At 37.4% G+C, this 20,041-nt stretch overlaps 1 protein-coding gene across 2 annotated transcripts in view; it reads right to left on the bottom strand.

Annotated features, from left to right (window-relative positions):
• The window catches only part of N4BP2 (NEDD4 binding protein 2), a 31,503-nt gene extending 12,021 nt beyond the window's left edge, over positions 1–19,482 (bottom strand). Inside the window, exons 1-11 of one of the 2 annotated variants that reach the window (XM_009504724.2) lie at positions 19,464–19,482; positions 17,446–17,785; positions 14,375–15,596; positions 13,408–13,532; positions 12,121–12,209; positions 10,272–10,348; positions 8,315–8,470; positions 4,843–7,172; positions 3,350–3,435; positions 2,572–2,614; positions 1,340–1,584 (exon numbers count right to left, since the gene is read on the bottom strand). In XM_009504724.2, the coding sequence (XP_009503019.1) occupies positions 1,340–1,584; positions 2,572–2,614; positions 3,350–3,435; positions 4,843–7,172; positions 8,315–8,470; positions 10,272–10,348; positions 12,121–12,209; positions 13,408–13,532; positions 14,375–15,596; positions 17,446–17,662 (4,590 nt within the window). In that variant the 5' untranslated portion in view covers positions 17,663–17,785; positions 19,464–19,482. The remainder of the gene's footprint in view (positions 1–1,339; positions 1,585–2,571; positions 2,615–3,349; positions 3,436–4,842; positions 7,173–8,314; positions 8,471–10,271; positions 10,349–12,120; positions 12,210–13,407; positions 13,533–14,374; positions 15,597–17,445; positions 17,786–19,463) is intronic. The other variant, XM_064449314.1, reaches the window with a different exon arrangement.
• Between the last annotated feature and the right edge of the window lie 559 nt (positions 19,483–20,041).

Genomic DNA, 20,041 nt, shown 5'->3' with positions numbered 1-20,041 from the left:
TACAAGTTCTCGATTAGAACAAAATATAGTAACAGCAGAGCCAATCTAACTTTACTGTTATTTGTTAAGATTTTTTTTTAAAAAAAAATCTACTCAGCAGGTATGCACCCACAGCAATGACAACATGCCAAATTCAGCCTGCCATACCGATTTGATGAGAATAAAGTAGTGACAGGTGAGTTGTATCACACACCACTGCAGTACTCTGCAGACATTTGAAGTGGCTCAGCTTTGGAATGCATTCCCTGCTGGTCTATCTAGTCCAATGCTAAGCTTGTGCAAAGGCCACCTCTCTACTCTATATTAAGGGCCTGGGTTGAAACAACTTTTTACTATTAGACAGCATAAAATTTGGTTTCAGTTTATCTGAAGCTTTACTGTAATAAATATTCATATTTGTGCTGTCATGCTGAGAAAAAACCATAATTATAGACCAGAAGAAATTGGACCGATGATTCTAATATTCAGATTAAAAAAAAAAAAAAGTGGTCAGAACAAAGCCAAGCTCCATGAATCCAAACTGAAAATAAAGCTGCGGACATTACAGTTGTTGTTATCAGTAAGCCACATACATGCAGTTCAAAGAAAGAATCCACAAGCCATTCTTTCAAAGTACAGACTAATCCATCCAACTTTCTACGCCAGTAGAAAGCAAGATTTTTTTTAGGACAGCTACTTATCAAAAAAATTATAAATAAAAATGCCTGTTCTGAACAACTGCCAGGCAGTAGAGGGCAGTATTATGTAGATGCCAACCAGACAGGGTATGGGAACTGTGTGGAAGATAGAGTATTAATAAAAATATTTTCTTAAATTACTCTTTTCTGACAAGTGGATACAGAAACCTGTGAGATTAACCTCAAGTACCTCTTTTAATGTCTCATCTGTTAGGAATGTTGTGAGTTCTAACAAAAAAAATATTAAAATCAATTCAATCCACTTCTAAACAAACAAGGCATGGAGCTAATTAAGAATTTTTTTTTACATCACTTTCCCAGTAAAAAGTGTGGGAAATCACAACGACCTTTGTTTTTAGGTGAACAATCAAAAAACAATTCAACCAAACACAAATGCTAACCTGTGTAGTGAAATGCACCATGATCTGTTTGTGAAACAATCAAAATATTACATTTTAAAACAAGATTTATATTTTAAAACAGAAAAATCTACCACAAACAAACTCCTGTATCACATTATTCAATGATACTAATTGGCATGCATTTGTTTCATGAACTCAGGCTGTAATCAGCAGCACAAAGATCAGTCACCAGATAAGACTTATTCTGCTTCATTAACGGCAACAAATTTAAACTGCATAAAAAACTGGTGCAATACATACCAGGTCCTGTTTCTCCTGCATAGCTATTTCTTCGGAAATTATTTGTCTGAGAGAAACTTTCTGAATCTGAGCGTTCCAGTGATCCATAAAAGGAAAAACCTCTGATGTTGCTGGTTTTTTTGTCTGAGTGTCATTAGATGAGCCTGAAACCCAGCTTATTTTTTTCTTCTGTATTTTACTGTCTGCGTTCTGAGATAACAGCATGTCTGAGTCATCTGTATCTATCTGCTGAATCACAGTAGGACCTTCAAAAGCAATAAAAATGAGGTGACAAATAAAACAATTATTAGCTTATTTATACAAGCAAAGCTAAAATAATTAATTTTTTCAACCTAGATGGTTTGGGTTTTGTTAAAACAATGTTAAAACAGAGAACACCACCACCACCACATTATTTTCACCTTCCCCATATCTATTTTCCAAAGACTGTCTGATCATCTTTATCTATTTTGTAAAACAGAAGCAAAACCATCACACTCCCTCAGCAAATTTTCAAGTGCCAAGACGTATCTTGCAGCTGTAAACTACCTTGCACACACGTTAAGTGGGGAGGTTTGTTTGCTTCTATAAGAAAATTATTGACTCCTGTGTTTACATGTCTACCTGCCTTTCCTCTACAACTTAAGGACAGAAGTTTAACAATCTGGGTTTACACTTCTACGAGTTAGTGCTAACAGCACTGTTTCGTCATTCAAGTGGAGAGATTGTACCCACATTGCCATCCAAGTCTTCACCCAGGTCCCATGCAAGAGTAGCAGGGTTCTGCTGAAGAGGGACATTTCTTCTGGGAGCTGAATGAAAACTAGATTGCTAGCTATTTTAACACTTTTTGAACAAGGACATACATCCTCCTGTTAAAAATCAATTCCTCTGACACGGACAACAATGTGTGAATGCTGTATTTCTGACCTCCTTCCCTCACCTGCAGAAATCTTATTCTGCTAGTAGTTTTCTGGTCGCCCCTTTTCTTCCCACAGAGATCACAGAAGTCCTACCAAACTGCTGGAGCTTCTCTAAGTTCTCTGAAGTACACAAAATAATAGGCTTTTGCTTGCATCTACCTGGGACTAGTGATTCCACTTATAATTAACTTCTTTTCCTCCCCACACCTCCCTAAGAAAATGGTAAATGGAACCAAGGGCTTAGCTTAATGAAAGGACCCATCACTTTTCAATAGAGAGAATATTTGCAACCCCAGCAAAGTATTTTTTATGATTAAGAGAAATACATACCTTCTGCAGACAGGTTACATGATTCACCTCTCCTCTGACGCTTCTAAATAAAAATAGTAAAACCATGAATGTTATAAGCAAGCTATAAATTTTGCAGTGAAACTTTGCAAGTGCTAACTTCTAAGTAAACCAGCTTCAAAATCTCACAGTATTTCTCAAAGTCTCATGGTATTTCTCAAAGATTAGCTATTTTAAAAGAAATATATTTAAGAAAAATAATTACGATGTGAAGTTTAAGATAGAACTATCTTTCTGAAACATATTAAACTAGAGGAACGTGCCCCACTGCTAACATTTCATAACCTTAATTAAATAAACCGAACAAAAATTTTGCCAAAACACATTCAGTTTCATAAGGCTATGAAAGAATGGAGGTTAGACAACTCTTCAATTAATGTACATGGAGATATTTTGTATACATAATTACACATAAAAGAACTCCTTACATATCAAAAAGCCAGTAATGATTTTTGGCCAGTGGATTTTTTGATCCAGCCTGTAGTGACATTGTGCATTATGATCCTTCTTTTTTAAGAATCTTGGTTTTGTGATGAGGCACTCATGACATGCAATTCCTTCATCCCTTAAACTGTCTTTCAACAGTTCTGATGATAATGACATGCTAATATACGCCACGTATTTTACAAACTACTATTGTATTTTATCATTGTTCTCACAAAGATACAAGTATCTTACCCATTTAGACCAACACATAAGGAGACAAATGGTCTGACAAAGTGCAAGCATGCCATACCATATAAGCAAGAAATCTACTAACCAGAATAGACTCTTTCCATTTTTCATGAATCACTCTTGCTAAATTCAGATCAATATGTACCACACAATCCTCAACAGTTAGTGATCCTTATGGAAGAAAGAAAATACATTAGTGAAAGCATTCTACAAAAATTTCTCTAAGCACTTAAAGTACAGTAGCCTAGACTTATGCATTTGAATTCTGGAGATTCTGCACAAACTGTCATTCCTGCAAAAAACTTCAGCAACTGCTAAGTTAAAAAAGGAAAAAAAAAGGCATTCCACACAATATTCATTATCTTGGTGTTCAAAAGCTCAGAAAGGGTAGGGGGAGGAAAAAAAGTTAACCTTAATTGCATCTTGTTGAAATATGACTACCTGAACAACTACATTTTTCCTCCTTTTTTCTGTTTTTCTAGCAGAACCTTCTTTTACAAAGCCACTGTTAATTTACAGCCACATCTGTGATTCCCCCTATTTTATTGCAATTCACAGGCAACTGCTTTTATGTAATACAACACACTCGTCATTGCCCAATAGCAGTCACATCCCTCCTTTCAAACAGAAACTCAGAGAAGCAAATTCCAAGTATCCCCTCTAACTCTAAAGCAAACAGCAGGAATTATCATGGTATCATAATGATATATCTTCTCCCAAAAGGATCGTTCTGATATTGTTTCTCACCCTTTCAAAAATAAAAGGGCAGGAAGTACATATGTATCAAATAAAAAGACAGGGCATATTTCGGACACAATAGAACACCTCTCTGCTATTGAAAACAAACTACTTTTTTTTTTTGAGGAGGAGGTAGGCATGGAAGGCAAAGAGGTCAGCAGTCATACCCACCAATAAATCAGGTAGCCAGGGCTTCACACATGATCTTCAGGATAAAAGAAAAAAAGGAAAAAAAAAAAAAAGAGAAAACATACAAGCCAAAAATTCCTTGTGTTTTCTTTTCTTCCTTTTCCTATCAGTCTAACTTTTGTGATGCATGTTCAAGCTGCTTATGGCTTCCTTCATCATAGTCTCTTGGCAGACTAGTCTGTTTTCATCTTTTAAGAATAGCCACCCTTTATCTTCTCTTTAAACCACTCATCTTCTCCTTCCCCTATTTAACTAATGCCTAACGCTTTCTTTTTTTCTTTCTTTTTTCCTAACCACTCATAACTTGCATCTTCCTCATCGTCTTAATATCCCTTCAGAATTTGAACATAGACTCAAAGGCCTGTTGCTCAAAATGCAAAGAAGCAAATACATTTTGTTATGCTTTTAAAGTATGCTCATATACAAAAAGACAAAGGCAGACGGTTGCACCACTGCATTTATATTTTTTGCCACACTTAGTTCAGTTCCATTTTTGGATTAACAAAAGCAAACAGTAACACGAGGAAGTGTGCAAATCTGTTCCCTAAAAATCAAGCACAAGGGGGGAAAAAAAGCACAGGCAAAGGAAGAAAGGTTTTCTTACCCAAACTGAGTTTTTTCATAAAAATATGGATATAATGATGCCATTACCTGCATCAATGCCAACAGGCCCAAATATTTCTTTCAGTTGGAGTGCCAGTTCAGGAGGTAATGTTAGTTCCAAGCAATCTATATTGAAGGCTGCATGTGATGCTAGTATAGGGCTTTGTATCTTGACTTTAGTTTCATCCCAGCTTGGAGTTTCTATTTCTTCTTTACTGCATATCTCCCTGGAACTCCTCTGGGTTTCTTTATCTGTCTCCAGTTCCTTACCCCTTCTAGGACCCACCAGAGATACATGATCCATTTCCAGTAACGAAGCAGTCACTTGGGAATCCTCTGCATTGCTTTCTGAAGGGTTACTGTCACTTTCGTTATTTAATTCAAATTTCAAATCGGTAGAAGTCATGTTAGGACCACCACACAAAGCCACGGGTACACATGAACCTGCATCAAGTTGTGAGACTAATGGCTTGCTTATAGCTTCTTCAACAGGACTCTCGGACTCTATCTTCTGGTCTCCTGAAATGGATGGCTCAATAATACCTGCTGCTGGGCTGCCTGCGTCAGTTCTAGGGGCTGTATCTCCAGAATTTTTCAGTTCTACCGCGTCATTCAGTGAGGTAGCAGCCAACAAGTTAGACACATCAGCATCTGTCACAGTTGCCTTGGTAGCCCTACTTTCTGCAAGGCTGAGTGATGCGTTCTTGTCTTCTGAAGGCTCAGAGATATCACCAGCCCCAGTTATTTGTGGCATTTGTTCACAGTCTTTGAGACTCTCACCATAGTTTGTACTTGCCTTGAAATCAAGGTCTGCAACAACTGGCTCAGCTTCTCTTGCTTGAAAGCGCTCAGTTTCAACATCTTTGCGTAACTTTTCAGAGTCTAACAGCAGACCTGTGGCCCAGTCTATGTCTTTGTTACATCTTTCATACAGATCTTTCAGTGCATCAAATGAAACAGACTCAAAGAGCTTACACAGCATATTTAGCTCTTCAGACTCATCAATATTGATAAGTTCACTTTCTTCCACAAATGTACTTTTATCATACATAACTCGATAGGGTATTTTTTCCTTAGAATCTGATGCATTATCTAGGTCTTTGGGCTTGAAGCCGTCCAGTCTGCCATGCAATACTTTGGTAGTTTCAGGAAAAAGCATTTTCTTTTCTAACCTCCACAAGAGAGCGAAGTCCTGTGATTCAGTCTGTGAATAGCTACTTTTTTGGCTACATGTGCACATACCATGTTTCTCTTCCACTGCATTAACCACAGACAAGTGTTCCTCCTCTTTGGGATGGACCAAATTGTTGTTTGTAAAAGTGAGAGCTAATTTGTGGTGTTTCCTCATTCTCTTATTTTGCTGAGATTTTTTCTCACCTACTGTTTCACTAGCTGCTGGTCCAGGTTGGTGCACATGTAAACTCTTTGAATCCGGTTGCTCTGCAGTGTTCACAGGTGTCCCACAAAGCACATCTACAGTCTCAAGAACATTTCTACTAATGTCACCTTCAGTATTTCTACCTTCATCAGACTGATTTAGACTTGTCTTTCTCATTCTCCTTGACCTTTGTTGTCTCTGTTCTAATGAACCTGAGACAGGCCAATGTCCTATCATTTGCAACTCCGGTGTGACTTTATCTGAACTAACAGAGGAACAGCTAGAGGCTCGATTTTCTTCCTCATGTCCTTTTTCAACAGTACAGGTCCCAGGCAGGCCTGCTTGCTCTTCACCTAACCCAGGATGCTGCTGACTGGGAGTTTTACCTTCTGTATCGCTCTTCAGAGTAGATTTTTCTAGTCGTCTAGCTCTTTTGACTCTCTGTCCCATTGTTTGTTCTACAGGCCAGTCACCCAGAAAGTTTAGTAGTTCTGGTTTTCCTGACGTGTCAAAAGCTGAACTGCTTGGTTCCCCTATGTTACTACTTTGTGTTGATTTTGGTTCTGTAAATATTTTGCCAGATTGTTCAACTTCAGTTTGAACTTTGAGAATGATGTTATCACTGTGTTCCTCAGCTCCTCCCGTACTCAAGCACACAGTCTCTTCAGTCGTGGTCACAACAACCTCATCCATTTTTGTTTCAGTATTTTCTTCTATTTTTTCTCCCGTTTCTTCTTTCTTCTCTAAGGGCAGTTCTTTTTCTACACAATCTGATGAACAAACATCCAAGTCATCCTGAACAGTGCTGTTCTCAGAATTGTGTTCCACTGAGTTGTTTTCCAGTTCTTTTCCCTCTTTCTGAAAATGTTCAGGATCACAGCTACTTTCTAATATTAGAGAAGTACTGGGAAAAGTTTTCTTGTTTTCAGCTAATTCAAGAGGCTCCACATCAGAAGCAAAAGGTTTTTCTTCCATTGCATCAGAATGTGCTTCTCTCTTTCTGAAAGACAAATTGGAATGAAAGATAAACCCATTTCAAACCTTCTTTAAGCACTTGTCCGCAGTTTCAATTTTGGCTTCGCTATTTAGTATTTTCACATTACAGACCAGAAACCACCTTTTAGGACACTAGCCACCCAGCTGGAGAACTCTAGTGAGAGGAAAACACATTTAAGATGACTTAGCCCTAGCCTCAACACTCCTTTCTAAAAACGATGGAGCTAAGCAAAGCAAAACTTTCCTTGGTAAGTATTCCTTTTTTACTTTCTCAGAAGTCTATTATCCCCCATTCCCAGCATTCAGTTATGTATGAAGCACTCTGCTGCCAGACATTTCCTCCTTCAGATCAGCAAACCTGGTAAATATGACTATTTAATGACTGTTGCTCTCTCCTCATGGTGCAATGCTAAAGAAAATCTAAAAGTTAACTAGGAGATGATGTGCCATTTCTTGTCATACCATTTTCACAGTCAACTACATTACATTAATTATCAGTGCCCAGTTCATTTCAAATACATAAAGCATGCAAAACGCCATTGAAATAACAACTATAATAAAATCTGATTTCCTAAGCATTGTTATAATGCATATACAGCATTACTCAGATTAGCCACTACAATAGTCGTGTATACAACCAGCATAAATCTAGACAGGTCTAAACTAATTATAATCAAGAGAAAGTAGAAGACTCATTACTACTACACCAAGAATCCATCTTCTACTACAAAGACATCATATAATACCAACACAAAGACTCAGAAATAGTAGTTTGCTTGTATTTGGAATTACATTCTTCTGAAAAGCATTTTGTAGACTTTAAGTGTTTTATATCTACAACACACATCCAACAGCACATTTCTAAGATACAAAAAAGTAAATCAAAATTAGTTTATTGAAAAGTAATACACAGCCATACTGGGAGGTATTCAAAAAGCATCAGAAAGTTCACTAGATCCTTTGACTACCCATGTCTAGAAATCTTGAAATTCTTAAAAATTAAGAAAACTAGGTAGTGTATTTCTTTTTATTATTTAATTTTTTTAATGCATTCACTGTTCAACAGCATTATCCAGGTTCCACTGCTATGAAGTCTGAATTTTTAGCCTTTTATTTGAGACTACAAAGCTAGTAAAATAATCTAACCTATAGCTTTCCTCCTGACAAGGATCTTCACTCCAGCCAGCAGCTTCTGATTTGTCTGGGACTGAAGAATCCAATATTGAACTAACAGTAAGGCAGGGTTCATATTGTTCCAACATTCTTTTGATCTTTTCTTTAGATACACCGTGAATATTTCGCCTATAAATTAAAAAAAAAATTAAAAATAAACATTTCAGATTTGTATATTACAGTAAAAGAAGATAATTCAATAATAATTTAGTTTACCGCAAGACTAACCAGAGAATTCAGGGGGCCAGGACAAAAGCTGTGAAACAGCAATTCTTTCTGTATCAGTGCACTAAGGCATTCCAAACAGGGGGTCTCAGATAAATTGCGGCTCCACTTGACTTTTCCACCCCACCTGGTGACCCTGTTCTGCAACAGGATGTTTTGCTTAATACTAAAATCTAACACTGTACCAGTAATGCATCTTCCTCAAATAAGTATGAGAAACACACCACATCAGATCCTGACAGTGATGCAGGATATCAAACTGGGTACAGTAAATTTCTGAATTCAGTCTTCCTTCTCCAATTTTGCTTAACTAAGAACTCCCTGAGCCTTGAGAAAAACCTATTCACCTATTATTTTGGACACCCTTTGGCTAGGAATTTTCACTGACTCTGTTAAACAGCAACTAGCAATGTGCTCTGCAGCAGTTCCACCTAGAACAAGTGAACCTTGCCAAGGATGGCAAAAGAGAAATTGAAGGTACTGGATAAAATGTTTAAGTTCTATTTTAGGGAAAAAACCAAACTTCCTTACCTCACTTGAAAAGCGGCCAGCCTTAAGCTAAGCACGCAAATTCAGATGACAACAGATATTACAAAATCACAAAATAATTTACACTGAAAGAGACCTCTGGAGGTCACACAGTCCAACCCCCTACTCAGAAGAGGTACAGCTAGATCAGGTTGCACAGAGCTTTGTCTTGTCAAATTCTGAATATCGCTAATGACTGAAAGCCTGCAAACTCTATGGGCTACCTCTTTCAGTGCCTCACCACCCTTTCAAAGTAAGTTTTGGGTTTTTTCTTTTATGTAATCAAAATTTCCCACGTTCCAACTTGCTTATGTTTGTTTTGTGCCATCCCTGCACCCTTCTCAGGAGAGATCTTTTTAGTCTTCTCTATAACCTCCCAAAAGGTAGCTGAAGCCAACAACATGATCCTTCCTTAATGTTCTCTTCCTAAGGCTGAAAAAATTATTCTTGTTCAATTCAGTATTATCTGCAGATCTGCTAAGAGGACATTCTGTCCCAACATCCAAGTCATAAAAAGGACGATAAATAGTAGTGGCCCTCGTATTCATCCTAGAGCGACAACAACCTCCTCTTGCACTTTGAACTACTGATCATACCATTTGAACCTGGCATCCAGCCAATTTTCTAGCTACCTTATTATTCACTTGCATAGGGTTTACATCTTGCCTATTTTGGCTTTAAGTAATGGCTCTATGACTGTGTAGAAGGTCCTGCTGAAGAAGAGGTTAACAACAATGGTGATGCACAAGGGTTTGTCCCTCTCAGGCCATGAGACGACAGCACACACATTTTAAGTAAGGCAACAGATCAGCCGGATGCAAAACTAGCCCCAAATCAACATCATTTCTGCAACCTCAGGAACCCAAAGGAGCAGTCACTGTACCTTAAATGCAGAACAACTGCAACCGCTAAAACATTACATCATATCTATCACTAATAGTATCTTTCTAATGTAATTAGAATAAAGTGACAGCAAAAAATCTCATAATACATATAAAATCCCATAAAAGTTAGTATTGTAGAAAAAATATTTTAAAACTACTTATGATCACAAAAATAGACTGATATCTTGGTACTTTACCAGTCACTGTACTTAGCAATACCTTTTTAAAAAATCATAGTTTATAGACTATGAAAGATATACAATCTAATATGAATTTTTCCTTTACATTCTTACCTTTCAAGTTCTTTTGGTTTAAATTTCCACCAAGTGTCTGGTTCTCGGAACACAACTTCGTATTTGAACTGCTGAGCCTGAATAAAACAGATATAAAACACAACAAGTCACCTCAACCATTTCTTATTTCTATGGAAAAGCACACAATATGTATAGCCTGCTTCTTTAAAGATGTTTTTTGTGTTTTTCAAAACCAATTAAACATTTGGAACAACATACTTTTGTTCAGTGTTTCACTTCTGATTATATAAATGGAGATTTTTAAAAACATGTATATGCATCTCTTACTGCAAAACTAAATGTGTACCATGATCACAGAAAAAAAAAAAATCACTATATCATCCCTTTAAATGTTCTATGTGCTCTGAGTCAGGACTGCAGAACATCTCCTCTTTCCAGGTATAGTATGCACATGTGTGCACAGCCTCTCCAAGACAAAGAAAAGCTCACTGCTTACTTTAGGAGCTGACCAGACACAAGCCAGTTCCAAAACAAGAAATTCCGTTACATTCATGCAACTAGTGTGGACAGCCTTCCTGCCATATGGCAAACTTGAGCAGGTTGTAAGTAAATGGTCCTTATATGGTCTAGTCTCATCATGACAGAAAAGGAGCCTGAAGTCTAATCAGGAGAAACACTGAGTATTGTGCCATTTCTCCCCATTCCTGTTTTCAGAAAAAATTCTCATCACCTTATGAACCCCTGCACTTCCTGGAAGAACTTTTGTTGTATCTTTACTGAAGTATAAAGCAAAATCAAGGACTTAATTTATTAAAGAACTCTTAATCTGACGATTGTTACTAAGTGCAAGGATAATAAAATAAAATTTTTATTACTAAAAATTATCTTTAAGACCCACTCTTCACTAATCCATTACCACATGCAGAATATGTAGAGTATCTGCTCAAAAGCTGTCAGTTCTACATACTACTCTCCCTGATGTGTTTCCATACCATGGTAGGAGAAATTCCAGATCTACTTTATAATATTTCTTCCAATATATTCTTTCTGTTAATCAGAACCAGTTTTATAAAGTAATGTGGTTCTGTAACCAAAAAAAAAAAAAAAATTAAAGCTACCAACCAAAATAACGAATGATCAACAGCAAAATAAGAGCTAGAGTCTAGAAGTGCTGATGCCCATTTAGAAATCATTAAATGAAAAGGTGAGACACTCAGAAAACTGCAGTATGAGAAACCTATAACAGAGTTCACGAAGTTATTTAAATCATTAAATATAACTTCAGAAGTTAAATGTCAATTGCATTTACTTAGTAATAGATAAAAGCTGGTCACTTTTAGTCACTACATAAAAGCACTACACTACTGACATAAAATAGTGCAGGTGCATTATTTTGATTACATCGCTTCAATAAAGATTAAGTAAATCTGCATAGCTTCCAGCAAGGCAGCAATATTTGATAACTCTAGCCTTCCAGCTGGTCAGCTGGTATCTGCCGCTGTCATATTTAGGATGAAACTAAGGCTGAGTTTTCAAGTTGCATGGAGCAAAGATCACTCATTAATTAATGATTATATTTTGTAAGCAGCTTATAATTTTACTGATCATATAAAAGAGGAACAGAATTCAGGTTCCTCAACAATATTTATTTTTGCTCCCAAGTGCAAAGCACTTGGCTTTGTCACGTGGAAACTAGGCCAGCTCAATACTCAGACACACAGAGAATATGACACTGGGTAATACAACTCCAGGTAACACTTTTTTTGTTACTCCGGACTTCCTTGCAGAATAACAGCTAAACCGAGAAACACAGTCTCATTTTAAAACATACATTGTTGCCATGCTGGTCAGTAATCCCTTTTCACATTGATAAAATTGTAATACTAACCAAAGTAACATAAGGTTTCATCTCCCATGCTTGTATGTTTGTGTTGTCTATTATTATAGGAGAGATTCTCATTTCAAATGCTTCTTTGGCTGAAAGGCACACGTGCACAAAAGAATGTGATACAGTTAATTTCGTTATAATAGGGTGGACACATAATATTTATACTAATTCTCTAAATTTATAATTTTTTTAAAGTAGATAATCCATAATTATTAACCACTGCGTAAAGCACTCTTGCCACGGCTTGATCTGTTTCAGGCCCTCTTAGTTTAGAAATCCCCCCCCTCACATGTAAAACTACTGAGATATAGCGTTATTCTTCTGAATTAACATATGCATGATAATCAAGGAATGAAAATGCAGGTGTAAAATGTACCAAGATGACTAATCAATCAGTAAATTAAACTAAAAAAAAAACTACATGATCACCTTAAAGTGGACTTCTTTGTTGCATACAAAATTCTTGGCTTTATAACAGTCTTAAGATTAGTCCACTCTGTAAACTGTATAAAATATGAAAAATCAAAAGAATTATTGTAATTTAAATACACAGTAATGAAATGTTTAGAATCACTAGCTTTGAGATACAGCACCATGTTTTTGTAGCTATGTTACAATGCGTCTGAACAATCAAAGTTATCGGTGAATCACACATTTCTTGTTAAGCCATTTCTCCACTGATCAGAAATTTGACAGTAGAAAAGTGATCATGGTTCAAATTTAGCATGCAAAATTTTAAAAAGAGTTGTTCTATGGTGAGTTTACCGGGAGCCACTATCAAAAAATACACTGGTTATGGGGAAAAAAAATCATTTATTCTGTCTCGCTCTTATAATTTTGATTTCGATTTGCCAACAATTTATTGCTCAAGAGAAAAAAATAATCAAGAGCAGGAAAATATCCATGTAAGTGTTATTTGTATAAACACCCTCATCACTTATTGCATATGCATATATAATGACTCATCTCAGAAGAAATATTTTTTTTAGGTGGTACAGACTCCCACTCCAGAAATAGGACACAACCCAAAATACATACCATGATGAAATCTGAGGACAAAACAAACTTTTGACAAAGACACTGGAATTTTTAATTGCAAAACACACAATGGATAGATGACTTCTGAGCTTATGTTCCTATTCTTTTCCATACATATATTAAAAAATACTTTAATGATGGGATAAATGCTTGTCCTGTAACACAGGTGTTACAAGACAGGCAGCTTTTTAAACAGAACACAAGCACTGAAACGTAAACAAGCAAGCTAATCCCGTATTTATTTCTCACCTCGTTTCCTGTTCCAGTCATGTGCTTCCCCTAAGCGATTTGGATCATAATGGTATTGTCCATGTTTACAAAAGTAATCATCAGTACTGAGAATGATTCCACCTGGGTTATCCTCAAGCAAAGTCCTGTGAAAGATCAAGAAGAAAATAGCTTATCTACCTTCTCCTCCCCAGCCCTGATATCTGCTACCATACATATGTGTATTTACTCTCTTGTACAAACCCAAGATTATTTGGAATGGTAGCAGCAAATTTAGGTAAGGGGGGGGGTGGAAATCACCCTCCAGGCAAAGATGATCTAAAATAATTTTGCTCCGTTTCCAAAGACTGAGGCTATCTAGGGGAAAGAGCTCACAGAGGTTCCCAACAAGTCTCATTTCAAAACAAGGGAGGTATTTTTTCCATCTACATCTAGTGACATGCTTTCACACTAACAAATACACATACAGTATTAATTGCCCCAAATATTTCAGGTGCTAGCCAAAGGAGTCTAAGCTCAGGCTAGGCTTTTGGAGAGTTAGAAAAGAAATCAAGAATTCAACCCAGGAAGCTCCACACGTCCTACTTGCACAAAAGAATTCCAACACTGGAAGGCAAAGTTCTGCCTATAAAGAGCTAGCATATTTCCATCCATGTTATTGGAAGGAAACACCCAAAAATCAACAGGGACTGGAAGAACATAGCAGACCTAATACTACTGCAATGATCCTCTGCTGACATAAACTTCCTTGGCCAGTGGCAGAATAAAGCTAACCACTCCTATTTCAATTTCCACTACAGGCCAAGGAGCTGCAAGCAACTCGGCTCCCTGCAATTACTGCTACTCATCATGCTGCACGTACCATGTTGCTGGCAATTTGGGTATAAGCCTAACTACCTACAAATGTCAGAAAATTGTCTCTGCCTGCACTAAATCCTGTACACAATTATGCAATTTCGTTTAGAAGCTCACAATATAGATGTTCTACCTTGCCAAATACGATTTTCCTGATCCTGGAACACCTCTGAGAAGAACAAGTACTTGACCTATAAGGTGCATCTTTTTTCTCATCATGTGACAAACAGGTGGCTGCTGTGCTTGCGAGAGGTTCAATTTTGAGTTTCTATCTTGATTTCCCCATACCTTCAGAGAAGGGTTGCTATCCCAGGCATTTGAAACCACTGGAGAGGAAAAAAAAAGTCCTTTTTCCAAAGTCCTATAGTCTGAAACAGGTCTCCACTGCCCTAGGCTAACAGCTACAGGAGTTACAAAGCTGTGACTTCCACTGGACGGATAAAAGATGGGAGCCATGAGATTCCATTGTTGCTGAGCTTGACATGATGCTGTAGAAAAATTTAAGTCATAATCCTGCTGAGTTTGCTGAAAATCTGCAGGTTTGGGTGTTTTGAAACTAGATGTTTCAAGAGAGACACAGGCCTCTGGAAGAGAAGTGTTCTGGTGGCTGTTAAAGTCAGTCACTACCTCTTCTTTGTGCTGTTCCAGGCACCCTGAATTAGGATTTCCAGTGACAGCTGTTCCAAGTTCCAGAGGTCTTTGGGATGACTCACCAGAAGCAGCAGTCACACTTTTTCGATCCAAAACAGTACCTTGTGTCTTTTCAGAATTTCCACATGACATTTCTCCATTTGATTGTTGATAGACCTCTGAAACTACATCATGTATTTCCGACAAATCACAATCTTCCAATATCTGTGCAAAAGCGTCTGATGCAGCTGGTGAGCTTCTCTGGACGCTCAGATGGCTCACTGGTGGCTGAGAACAGCAGTTTTCTAAAACCTCATTATTTGTCCCTGTTTGCTGTGGAAAAAGTAGGACATTGCAACCTGAATCAGATTTTTCCCACTCAAGAAACTCATTAAAGTCATCATGTTCCACAGAGCACTTATGTGCCATTTGGTCATTTGCAGAATCAGGCAATTCATCACTCAAGCTGTATCTCTGAAAGGCATTTTCTATTAAAGAATCCAGTTCTTCAGTCAGCTGCACACTAGGTGATAGAACCTTTTCTTTTGTGTCTTCAGAATTACTTTCTTCTGCAGTACTTTCCTCCGCTCTCTCATTTGCAACAGATCTTTGCTGATTAACAAGAGCTAGTGATGACGATACTGAATCAAAACCCAAGCTTTTTGAAGATGCTACTCCTTTGGCATGGGTGGACAGCTCTAGCAGATAATCCATAGCATTTTCTACTGTTGAATAAGGTAAAGAGAATAAAGCATGGTCAACTGAACAAACACAAGCTGATGTGAATACAATTTTTTTTACTTGAAGGAGTATTTGTCACAAACAAAGAGAAGACCAAAAGGCAGTTCACCAATTCATCTTTTAACACACCTTCTGCAACTCCCTTTATCTGTTTCTCATTAGAGGTAAAGGCAGAACTCAAACAGACATATTGCAAAATAATAACCTAATAAGCATAAACATTACTAAGGAAATTGTGTCTAAAATTATTAAGTGGAAAAAATCAGAAGAGGGTATTTAAACAGATACTTATTTCTAACCTATCTCATATAGGTGAAATAGTGTAAAATGAACTAAAAACACTACTGAGGACTAAAGAGATAAAAGTATGCAAAATATGTTCATTATGGCTAGGCCCAGTGGAAAACATCATACCTGATATAGCCTGAAAAATCCAATATCTACATTAATTATTTGTAAAGCCACTAAATGGAATATAGGTTGCCTGTGATCAAAATGAACACAATGAAGACCTGGCATATACCATCTGAGCTCTAAAGCTAAGCTTCTGTCTTTCTGAAAAACAAAGTAGCAAAAAAATCTAGAGTCCAGTGAAGTGCAACTCTTCCTGCACACATTACATAAAAATCTTCCTTGTCCTTCCATCTTCTCTACTCTATGAGCAACTTATTATTACTCATATGAAAAGATGCTAATCTTTCAATTTTTAAACTATTCTTAATAGTACAACACAATAACTCAATGTTTACTGAATTCCCCAACTAGTTTCTAGATAAATCTGTTATTCTGAAAAAGGTAAATATTAAGAGTTCAAAGCATGAATCAGTAATTCCACCACTTTCAATTTCAAAAGGAATAACAATCAAAGCAACAAATGTGAAAGAGCTATTAAGTTATAAACATTTAGCTAAGAAAAAAATGGCAATAAAAGCAGTCCTTTTAATGGCTACCTAGCTTTCATACATATAAAAAAATGCCAAACTCTGCCTTCTTTGCAAACAGCCTTAGAAAAATCGCAGCTGATCACATATGATCATATGAATACAGGTTGATTAAAATACTCCATATATGACTTATTCCCCTTCCAAATAACTCCTCAGATGTTGCTATCCAGCATCCCACCCATTACTTTTCTTATAAGCAAATGAGCTTGTATATAGAAGAATTTCAAAACCACAAAAGCATGGAAAGGAGTGGGCACAGACAGGAAAATAGTCTGTCAGGAGAGGTGGTTATATAGCTTGGCAGAATACAAGGGGGAAACACAGCCCAGGTGAGGCTGCAGAGAATTCAACAGGACAAACGGAATTTATCCTCCAAAAACTAATCCTCAGTGGAGATTACAAGATGACAGTGCAAAATAGAAAACAAAACAAAAGCTCAATTCAAGTATTCAAGGAAAAGCAAATGCTGGCAGGACCACATAACAGTGTACCATTGTCTTTAAAAACTTCTGATCTAGAACATAAAATACCCCTCCTGCAGAAGCAGTTTATGGATCTAGCAGATATGGCACAGAAACTGTCAGATAAAACATCCTCCTCACAACTCTGCCACTGCCTGCTCTGTCACAGAAGCAGCCATTTAAACTGTACCTCCATTTATGGAGCGCACTACTACTGCAAATTACCAGCCTCACAGAAACGTTGTCAAACTTGGAGAACCTTGCATGGAAAGAGCTATACAATTTCAAAATATTATGACTCACCTACTCATTAAAAGCTAAACTCACAAATATGCTTGCAACACCCACACCAACTTTTCTGGAGTCACCCTAGCTCAGAGCTGTCTGCACATGGAACAAAACTGTAATGCCAACTGTACATTATTTACCTTTAAAATCACATTCAGACAGAACCATATAAACCACACTAGGATCTAGGTCAGAAAACATTTCTGACATGCTGTTGAAGAGCTCTTCCTTATTGACACTATGCACCGCTGATGACACTGAGCGGCTTGGGTCCCCCTGGGATACAGCAGCAGCAGTTCTGTCAGAATTGCCAATCTTCCGAGAAGGACTCCCACCAGTTTTCCTTCTCCGCGGCATTTTGTTTTCTAAAAATCAGCTTGCTTTTTGTTTTAGTTTGTTCACATGAGGCTGACAGCACCAAGCTCAGAAATCATAAAAAAGCCTCTCAGAACTGGGATACGCGTATCAGAAATAGCATACCTGGAAAAAAAAGAACAGAGAAATTTTAAGACAACATATAGTCCCGTTTCCATGTCTCCTATTTAGATAGCTAAAAGATTTTAAAAAAAACAAGCATCCAGGAAAGCAATTTTTTAGAAGGCTGCCTTTCTTCTTTTCAAGTGGCTGACAGCTAAACAGCAGCCTTATTTTTCAACTAACTAGATACTGAATCTTCATCTGGAAGAGAGAACAAATAAAATGGAATTTAAAAGAAAAATCCAGAAAAGTAAAGGAAGGAATGCAAGGCAGACAGTTCACAAATATTCCCCTGCTAACACCTACTGATGACCATCTAATACTATGGAATGCTTCCATACTGTTACAATTCAGAAATTTTGTTCCTCTTACAGAAGTACTGGAGAACATAATAGGCATCTCCAAATCTTCCAGAAGTCCTTCATGACGTCCTCCCACCCTGATTTTTTAAGAGGAAACAGTTGGGGTTCTTCAATGTTCAAACACTGGCATAGGTCGTCCAGAGGCTGTGGAGTCTCCAACCACGCAGATTCTCAAAACCTGACCAAATATGGCCCTAAGCAACCTGCTTCACATGACCCTGCCTGAGCAGGTGGGTTGAACCAGATGACATCAAGGAGCGCCTTCTGGTTTTGGTATTTTTTTTAATTGTTAAAAACATTTTACAGCTTTATATGCCATAAAGCAAGAAGATGTTTCTGTCCAGCCCCCCACTTCTGCCATAAAGCCTTTTAATATATCTAGTTAAAACATTATGGCTTCTATAATACCTGCAATAACTGCATTAATCTTATATAGAAACGGAAAGCCATTATTAATTGAGGTACAAGCACACAGTACAGTGTGATCTCACTTTTCTTTAGATCAAATAACATCAAAGCTCTGTTGTGTTCTAGTGATGCTCATAATAAACTATTTTATAATTTTTGCAAAGAATTATTGAGAAGACTAGCAAACCTTGGTAAGGCTGAAAATCTGAACTTAATTACAGGAAAGAGTCATTATTTAGCGATAACAGTTGGCCATAAAATACCTGTTTCTATATAAAGATTATTTTGCTAGTGATGACCAATTCAACATGTGCAGATAAATCAATGGCAGCACTTCCAAGTTCACTTAGTCCTTCGCTCCCTGGATCACTGGCACACAAATGATGATGCCAGATCAGTGCCAGATGTGGGCAGCACTTCTCCATTTTTATCTAGCAATCTCTTCCAGCAATCAAGAGAGGTATAATTTAAAATATGTGGACTGTTACATTCCCAAGACATACAAATTTATGTAAGAAAAACAGACAACTCCAGGATCCCCGGAGTTTCTACCATATGTATATGGACCTTAGGCAGACAAATGAGATTGATGTCTGAAACAATGAAGAGGTCCAGAAAGTCTGAAATGCACAACAAGGAAAACAATATGCAGGAAAAGGAAGAAGCAGACTTCCAAAAATAAAGGAGAAACGACAGTGGAAGATACTAGTTAGCCAGACTGAGCTGGGACAATGGCAGCTGATCTTTTCGTTACACTTTTTTTGCCTCACCTCTCTGATTAGCCATCATTACATCATTCTTTACTGTAATGAAAAAGTATTCAAGCAAAACAAAAAAGTTATAGCATGTCATGTTTTTCAAACTCTTATTTCTGATTCATCCTCCAGCCAGTAAAACAGGTTGAAACCTACCTTCACACAGTGTGTCAGTGCTAAACAATGTGATTGCTCCTCACTGAAACAGGTTCAGTGACAAAGAAAAGATCCTGCAAGGGAGAAAAGTGTTCATGCACCTTGAATTTACTGAGCACCAAGAGACTTTAAGCAGAACACTCCAAGTGTTGTCAACATTTTAATCCAACTCCCTTATAATGATCAATCCTGTAAGGACCTGCTGCTGAAAAGTGTGCTCTGTAGCTAGGACTTTTAACAATCTATTGCCTTACTCGACTACAGAATGTTCCCTTCCCAATATATTTCCTGCATTAGGCTGTGTATCCCACTATATATGAGAATGCCTTACTCTAGTGACCTAATGAAGCCACACACTTCAGCCTGCATGAATCTCCATCGGCAAATTTAAACTGCATTGCTTCAGGATTATTGAGGACTAAACTGTTTATCACAATTAATCACACAACGGGAGAGAAGGCAGAAGGGAAAGAGACATTGGTCACCTCAGAACTTATGCACAAGTCAAAACCTTGATGACTCCCACTACATCCACGTACTCTAAGGCAATGCACAGATCCACATTTTTTCCCATCTCT

This window comes from Phalacrocorax carbo, chromosome 4 (assembly GCF_963921805.1).
Source record: "Phalacrocorax carbo chromosome 4, bPhaCar2.1, whole genome shotgun sequence".
Classification (NCBI taxonomy): domain Eukaryota; kingdom Metazoa; phylum Chordata; class Aves; order Suliformes; family Phalacrocoracidae; genus Phalacrocorax; species Phalacrocorax carbo.
This window is presented reverse-complemented; position numbering and strand designations above follow the sequence as displayed.